Consider the following 9,184-nt stretch of genomic DNA (forward strand, 5'->3'; position numbering starts at 1 on the left):
CCCCCCCCAATTCACCCCTTGCTAGGGCCCCCAGGTCAATACTGTATCAGTTGTTTGTATCTGCAACTAATTTTTCAGATTGCTTGTGAAAGTTTCAAAGCAATGTGTGTTACAACTACCACAAAAATAGAGGAGCTAATATGGGATTAAAGATCATAACTTTTCTATAAATAAGCAAACCCCATTTAAGAAAAATTACTAAAAGACATATTTAAAGATTAAAAAAAAGGCAAAACAAGATAGTAAATGAGAGAGACAATTTTTTTTTAACCTCTCCCATTTTCTTGATGTTGAAACTCAGCATCTGAAATTGCAGAAAAATCTGGTTGGCTAAAATCTTCATCTTCCATTGGTGCTGGCATGTTAAGATCTATAAATCCATTTGGTAATTTAGCTGAATTTGAGTACTCAACTAAAAAACTATCACCAAGTTTTATTGAGGAGGAACCTGTAGTTGATGAACTCATAATAAGATGTGATCTTTTGTGTCCACCTAATGCTTGACCTGACTGAAATAATTTCCCACAAAATGGACATTCATGCAATTTTTGATCCATAATATTCTTCACGCTAACTAATTTCTTGGTTGGTTTTTGTTCTGACTCTTCAATAGAAGTTGAAGAATTGCTGTTCTTGATCTTGTGAATAGTTTTATGACTACCTAAAGCTTGAGAAGTTTTGAACATTTTTCGACAAATCCCACATTGGTATTTCTTCCCATGTTTTGACCTCAATTTTGAGGGTGCCGAACTTTTCCAAACATCTTTTGAAAGCATCATTAAACACATAGCAATGTCTTCTTCACTTGAACTATCTGAAAACAAACTCAATGGTTCAAAATCAACTGATTTCTCCTTCATTTTTTCTTCACTTTTCTCTGTTGTTGCCATTGTTAAAACCATTTTTCGACTTCTATTGGATCTTCTACAAGTTGGTTTTTTTGTTGACTCAGTCTCACTTTCTCTATCTTGTACCACATACCCACCATCCAAAAACTCAGGATCTATCATTCTAAAGCTTCTCTTTGGATTTTCTCTCAACCCATAATTACCCAATGAATCATCACCTTTCTGTTCTAACACTTCGTCTTCTTGATTTTCCGATGAATAGAGTGACAGAGTTGAGTGGCTACGGCCGCCGCCGGAATCTTGTTTTAACGGCGGAGTCTTAGGTGGAAGTGGCAAAGCCATTAAATGAGACCTCATGTGACCACCTAAAGCTTTGCCATTCAAGAATTTCCTTGAACATAACTTGCATTTATGCTTCTCCATACTCAAAAGAAGAAGATATCAAAGATTAGCACTTTACTGTGTAATCACCAATGAAAGAGGGGAAGGGAGAAAGTTGAGGGATAGGAAGAGAAGTAGAGTGGGAGTGGGAACTTAAGGATTTAAGAGGAGTAGGTAACAAGCATTCCACAAGCAAATAGACAGGCACAAACTCTTGACTCCAAAATTACTCTCATAGAATTTTCATTTCTTTTTTTGGAATTTATATTTACTCTATTATTTCCCATTTATACGAGCCTTTTCGCTTTTTCATATTCAAATTATGTAAACTTTTGGTCAATACTTTGAAATAAATTTTTCTATCATATTGACATATAAAGAGTTGCTGATATTATTTTTTCTGGCTTCTAATGTAGTTACGGATCTATTGTCTCGTTTCGTCTTCTTGAGCCGGGGTCTTTCAGAAATAACCTCTTTAATCCTCCAGGATACGGGTAAGATCTGCGTACACTCTATCCTCCTCAGATCCTACATATAGGATATCGAGTTCTATCCTCCTCAGATCCTACATATAGGATATCGAGTGGGAGAAAAAAAAGAATTTATTTATTTAGTTTTAGTTACTTTTTATTTATTAGTAAAGGTAAATGAAAAGGAATTGTAAACAATTTTGTGATTTGAATATTTCACGGGCAAATGGAGTAAATTAATAAAAATTAACAAAGCATGATCATAAGTGGATAAAGAGGAACAACTAACATGCACATGCTGCTTCCTCAGTAGAAACCTTTCCTCCTTTTCTTTGTTTTTCTTCCATTTATTGTTTTTTTCCTTTATGTTTTCTTAAATTGAGTGCACTGTTTTAATACTTGTTAGTCTTTTATTTTTGTTTAATTATACATTTTTGTACTACTAGTATTAATTACTCATGTATTACTTAGTTTGTTAGTAACTCAAATGATTAAATGGTTTTATTTAACCTTTTTCTAAAGATTTTGTTGCAAAACTTGCATGGGTCTCCTCACAATTGGCTTTTTCACTTCCAGAAAAAGAACACATCATTACCTATTTTTCACCCTTTTTTCAGCTCTATCTTTTGTCAAATCAATTCAATAAATTTTTTTTTTTCCAAAGTCATATTTGTTTGATTGCGTATGTGTACAGATGTATCACACAAGGAAAAATTGAATGATTAAAAGATTTTTTTTTTTTTGGTAATTACTTTTTGTATTAATCACCAATGAAACTTTATATAGCACCATAGTTAGCTATCGCAGTTTAACGATCATATGTACATTTATCTCATACTCTTCCTATTATCTATTCAAAATCTATAATTTTGTACTATATCAACTATACTGGGAGAAGCTCGTGCACAGCAAACACGCACTATCTCCTTTGCTATCTTCTCCCAGCTCGTATTCTTTTTCTCAAAAATTCTCTGATTTCTCTCTATCCATATATTATATACCATTTTCGTGTATAACATCTTGAATAATTGTGCTTCTTTGGATCTACCTTTTGCTCTCTTAATCACTTCATGCATATGTTGTTCCCAGTTAGTTCCTGGTAAGCTTTGTTTCTGTGCCCAATTCATCACTTTCCTTATTACCTCTTTTGTGTATGTACACTCCACATATATGTGATCTCGTATTTCCTCTTCTTACTGGGGTAGACTGCATCTGTCCCCACCTTGAATCCCCCATTTCTTCAGCCTATCAATGATTAAAAGATTACAATATGAACCATAATATAATACATTATAATAAGTAACACAAATTTTAGGCAAACCAGTCATTACAAGATTCCGGTGAGTTTGGGCATAAAAAAAATTCATTTTTTTCAGAAAATTTTTACCTTTTTTTTTTTGGTGGAATTAGTGTCTCGGCATAAAAATTCAAATTTCACTTGAAGTTGAATTTTAGAATTTTTCGAAATATGAAAAACTCCAATAAGTTATTTTTCAAAATCTATCTATTATTAAAAGAAAGAAGTCAGCCATGAGAATTTGCCAAGTGTTGCATGAAGAAAATGCCATGTGGCAATTTTAGTTACAAATTAGTTAAAATTAGGTAAAATAAGTTTATATTTTGAATTTGAATTTCAAAATACTGAAATATCTATCCTTTTACATTTTTTAAAAATTAATTTACCAACAATTATTAATTATGGGAAGTTACCAAGAAGTAATAAAATTTGGGAACGATTGTGTGCAAATTCTAATGATGATAATTAGTTTGTTTTTTAAATTTGAATTTAAAAATAATAAAATATCAAAATTTTACATTCTTTAAAAATTAACTTACCAACAAGATCCAATAAAATATCTATGCAACCTCTTTGTTGGTTTAACAATCGTGCGCCTAAACCCTAGGGAGTGTGCGCTTCAAACACCCCACGATGTACCACTACGATTTCTAAGTTCTAACTCCTAATCCCCAAATCCATCTTAAACGGATTATCAGTAACATACCTCCAATTCTTTCTCCTTTCTTCGCATACCACTCAATAAATCTGGATTACAAGAGGTAAGTTCTATGATTTGTAATTCTAGAATACTTATTAAATTTCTATAACAAATAAATCCTCAGAATTAATTTTGACGCTTCTCTGAATTATGAATAGATATTTAACTAGAATATAGAAAAGCAACCAATTTTTCAATTCCTTCTTTCACTCCTTGCTTCTCTACATTATGAACATATATTTAACTAGAATATAGAAAAGCAATAAAAATTTCAGTTATTTCTTCCTTTTACTCCTTGCTTTCCTTTTCTTTCATTGTTATATAATTTGTTCAATAGAAATACTAACAGAAAACTAAGAATTTCATTACAAAATCAAAGGTTTGATTTTGTAATGTAATTCTTAGTGATTTGCGCATACCACAGGACATTATATTCTACGTTAATTCATTAATTACACTATGTATTTGTATCTTTATTTTGTACATCATGAAGAATTTTGTGGTTTGTCCAAATAATATGAGACTGAAGATCACAAGTTTAAGTTGATATCCACACAAAAGGCCATTTTGAGGAAATACAAGATCCGCAGTTCAATATATGTATTTTCAAATTTAGAACCTACGGCAGCTGTCAAATCCACAAGAATTTGACAATAGTGAACTCTTTGGTGATTAAATCTTTCTCATATTTTTCAGTTTTAGTTTACTTTTCTTTATATGTTTTCTTATGATCGTGACATGAAAAAAAATCTCAATCTCAGTATGTGACGTATCTAAAATTTTAGTCCTTGCGGATGAGTTCAATTAAAAAAGTCAATTGTCAAATATTGATGAAGAACCAACTTTTATCATATCATCTCCTTCACTTTTGTCACGACCCAATTCTCATACCTGGTCGTGATGGCGCCTCTCATGAAGACAAGGCCAGCCAACTAACCCAAATCCTATCACTAACAATTATTAAACATAAATGAATAGAAGATACAACTTAATGGCATTAGAAACTGTTAGTTACTACCCGACCGGGGTGTCACAAGTCACGAGCATCTAAGGGAACCTTAACACAACTACAGGCCAATAAATATATACAAGTAAAATTTCTGGAAAACAAAAGACAGCATCCGGTGCCGCGAACGCTGGCGGTCACCTTGCTCAGCTACAATAACAATACCTTCAATCCGCTAATAACCCGCTACCGGATGAACGATACCTGCAACTGCACGCGAGGTGCAGGGAGTAAAGTGAGTACTTCCAACTCAGTGAGTAATAAACATATATAATGTCTGAAAGTAAGAAATTCCGAAATATTACAATATAAAGCTATAATCAGCGATTCAGCACTAAAACGGTGGAACAACAACAATACCAGGACAAGTAAGACAAATAGGTATAAATGCATGAATGCAATNATAAGCCCAAATCATAATGGAAACAACAAGTCTTTGCTAATACGCGATAAAATATCATCCGGACTGGACCAAATCACAGTCCCCAATAGTAAATGACCCTGCGCTCGTCATGGAACGCGTGTCTCATCTCAACATAGCACCAGGTTGTGCAAATCCGGGGTTTCAAACCTTCAGAACATCATTTAAAATCATTACTCACCTCTAGCCGGTCAAAGTCTAGCTCGCTACGCCTTTTTCCCTCGAATCGACCTCCTCGCGCGTCGAATCTGATCAAAACCACAAGGAATACATCACAATAGGCTAATGGGTCATAACCCAATCAAAAAGACTCGAAAAATATCAAAAATCACTAAGTTGGCAAAACCCGAGCCCCGGGCCCACTCCTCGAAAAATTACGAAATTCACAACTCCGGATTCCTCGTCTCGCCACGAGTCCATACATATCAAATCATCCAAAATCGGAGTTAAAATGCTCTTTCAAATCCCAAATTTTCATTTAAAAAACCAAGCCCTAGTTCTTCCAATTTTTACCCAAATTTCCAAGAATTAAAGGTTGATTCTTCAAAAAAAAAATGACGTTTCTAGGTCACGAGACTTACCTCCAATCGATTCCCGTCAAAATCCTCTTCAATTTCTACCAAAAAGCTCTTAAGGTGGTCAACAATGGAGGAAATAATGAATGGGGTCGCGGATGAAATAATATAAAAAGCCCCTCTGGACGCCCAGGTTTTACCTTACGCGAACGCGGTCAACACCCCCCCGTTCGCAATGAACAAATTCCGTTGACCATAAATTACCCCTACGCGGACGCGACTCCAGGCCCGCGAACGCGATGCTCCAGCTCATCCTCTTACGCGAACGCGTTCAACCAACCGCGAACGCGATGCACAAACCAGGCAGGCCCCAGGCCCCTTCTACGCGAACGCAAAGCAGCCCTCGCGAACGCGATGGTCTGCACAACTCCTCATCACGAACGCGCTCCTAAGGCTGCGAACGCGAAGGTCTGCAACAGCTGGGCAAAAATCTGCAATAACTTCCAAGTTCAAAACCTCCGTTAAGCCCTCCGAAATCACCCCGAGGTCCCCGGGACCTCAACCTAAGGCACCAACATGTCCCAAAACATCATCCAAACTTGTTCCAATCATCAAAACACACCTAACAACACTGAAATCATCAATTCACATCGGATTCAAGCCTAAGTTCTTCAAGAACTTCCGAAACACGCATTCGATCAAAAACCCAACCAAACGACGTCCGAATGACCTGAAATTTGCACACACATCACAAATCACATATCGAAGCTACAGAAACTCTCGGAATTCCATTCCGACCCTCGGATCAAATTCTCACCTGCCAACCGAAATTCGCCAAAATACTAACTTCGCCAATTCAAGCCTAATTCTACACCGGACCTCCAAAATCGCTTCCGACCACGCTCCTAAGTCACAAATCATCCCCCGAAGCTAACCGGATCACCGGAAATCACATCCGAACCTTCTCACTCATAAGTCAACGTCCGGTTGACTTTTTCCAACTTAAGTCTTCCTTAAAGAGACTAAGTGTCTCATTTCTTATCAAAACCAGTCCAAATCAACTCCAACACACTACATACCGATAACGAAATATGAAGAAGCATAAAATGAGGGAAACGAAGCAGTGACACATAAGACGACGGGTCGGGTCGTCACATCCTCCCCAACTTAACCAAATGCTCGTCCTCGAGCGTACCCAGAGTTGTACTAGAAGCAACCCAATAGCTGAATGACCTTACCAAGCATATACCCGGGGTGATCCCTCGTCACCCTATCTCACATAGGTCCGATAACACAATGCAGCTGAGATTTCACAGTCCATCTAAACCATAAACCGTCGAACCACATTGCACTTTCCGAAATTCTACACAAGGTCAGGACCTCACATCTATACTCAGAATAAACCTGAACCAGCTGTAATAACCCATACCTGCAACCTCAGGTGAGATCATATGATATACCACATAATCCAAACACTCGAAACGGTAGCCTCTACTCACAGCAGTTGCCCAAAATAACCAAATACCGATAGAAAACCTTTTATTAGCTAAAGTCTTATTCCAACACTTCCATATACTGTCAACAACAAATGAAACACGCGATAAACCGTAACCATTCCTCAGATCAACCATTCATGAAGCCACTTCCCTTTGACTTATATCACATCTGATTTCCGGGCCATACCCTGATATTATCGCTCTAACAAGCTGCATTCAATTCAGTTCGTATTCATTAATGACTCTAAGGATCACCTCGAATCCGACACACCACTCTGGTGATATGATACCTCAATACAAGCCTAAGCCACAACTTGCATAATACGCGTACCAACAAGAAACGACCTGAATATACTCAAATCATGAAAATAACTCAAACAAAAGAGCTGTACTTCAAGCTCATCAGTATCATCACAACACAAGGCTGAGACCCCGTCTCACATCATAGAAATAGAACACCTGAATCTACCCCGAAAGGTCATAACTCAACGCAGCCTCGCTACAATGCGCGATCTTATCCAAACACTGTTACACATGGAGCACCTCAAGACACTGTGATCAAAATTCGACAGCCACACACAATTTGATGCCTGAAACCAAGGCAATTCATTACACCCACGGTGAAAAAGTAACATACGACACGCAACCCGATAGGCCATAATCAATACTCCATACACCGAGTAACACTCAATTACTCTTCCCGCTCGACTTCCTCTATGAATCCTCAATAGAACCGCACCACATGTGCCCATACCCAACAAATCATAACGTCTCACAGCACAGAAAAGCAACTCATAGGTCTCCTTAGATCACTAACAAGCTCAATAACGATCGAATCAACCTATCCCTCAACAATACAACTCGGGCCAACCAAGCTAACTCAAGCTAAATGCGTAGCCGCATCGGCCTACCAACGGTCTCAATACCAAGAAGCCTGAAGCTGCTCCTTCCACTACTATAACTCCTGCCGGAGCCGCACGATGCGGTGCCTGGCGCCAAATCAATACCGAAATCCACAATCTCGCCCGGCGACATGCCCGGCCACAAGAAACACACTCGAAAAAGTCCCTCACCACCGGAACTGAATCAAGGGTAGAAACCTCTGCACTGACATCCATCACGAAGGCCCTATTAAGAAAAGCAATCCTTCCCAGCCGTCCGCTGCATCTTTGAATATATCCACTCTGCAAGAACATAATCCAATGCATCTCGCCACTCAACCGGTGGCATTTCCGACATAGCCCGTAGCACAATAGTCTAGAATAACCCCACACTAAGGCAACCAGTCTGAATTTCAACATCACATCCAAAATCTAACATATCAGCAAATAAAGATCCACTCTAGTCTCCAAATCCTAATTGCCGCTAAACGGTGCCGAATACACACGATCCACAACCACGACATAGACTGTATCTATGAACTCCCAGTCTCCAACTTCATATAACACACGAATCACTATACCTGATCCCAGATTCCGCCGTATGAATACATATCACACATCAAGTACCCATTCATTCCACGAAAGATATTCTAAAATTTCCCTGTGCCATCAACAAACTCAAATATCAACAGTCGATCCAACAAGAAAATGCCGCAATACCACCGAAGTATTATCAGTTTACATCACCTTCCCCTTTTACTGAACATATACCCCCGTCAAATCACTAGAATAGCAATACCATTTTTCTTAATCATCTGAAGATCGATTCTTAAATCACCTGCAGCTGCCCGTGCTGCTTAAGAATTTAATGACTTTCCATTCTGAACTGAACNCCTAATTTTTAAAAGATTTTTAAATCAAATTATTGCCCTATTTTAGCAATACAAAAATCAATAATTATTCCTCAAATTATCATTTTTGTGATTAATTTATATTATTCTCATATTTATCCCAAAATATAGCTAAGGTAATTTTTACACATTTTTACAAACTTATTTAGTATTTTTAAAGCTAAATTGCATATAATTATAATATTAGCCTATTTTAAGAATTAATTGCGTTTATCATTACCAAATTTGATTCCAGTATTTTTAGTTTAATATTTATAT

At 37.1% G+C, this 9,184-nt stretch overlaps 1 protein-coding gene across 1 annotated transcript; it reads right to left on the minus strand.

The window, feature by feature from the left end:
- On the minus strand, positions 35-1,376 carry LOC109231845 (zinc finger protein ZAT1-like). The gene has a single exon (XM_019397468.1). It carries the CDS (start codon positions 1,269-1,271, stop codon positions 267-269), a length of 1,005 nt encoding a protein of 334 aa, XP_019253013.1. The 5' UTR covers positions 1,272-1,376; the 3' UTR covers positions 35-266.

The sequence above is a fragment of the Nicotiana attenuata genome, chromosome 8 (assembly GCF_001879085.1).
Source record: "Nicotiana attenuata strain UT chromosome 8, NIATTr2, whole genome shotgun sequence".
NCBI lineage: Eukaryota > Viridiplantae > Streptophyta > Magnoliopsida > Solanales > Solanaceae > Nicotiana > Nicotiana attenuata.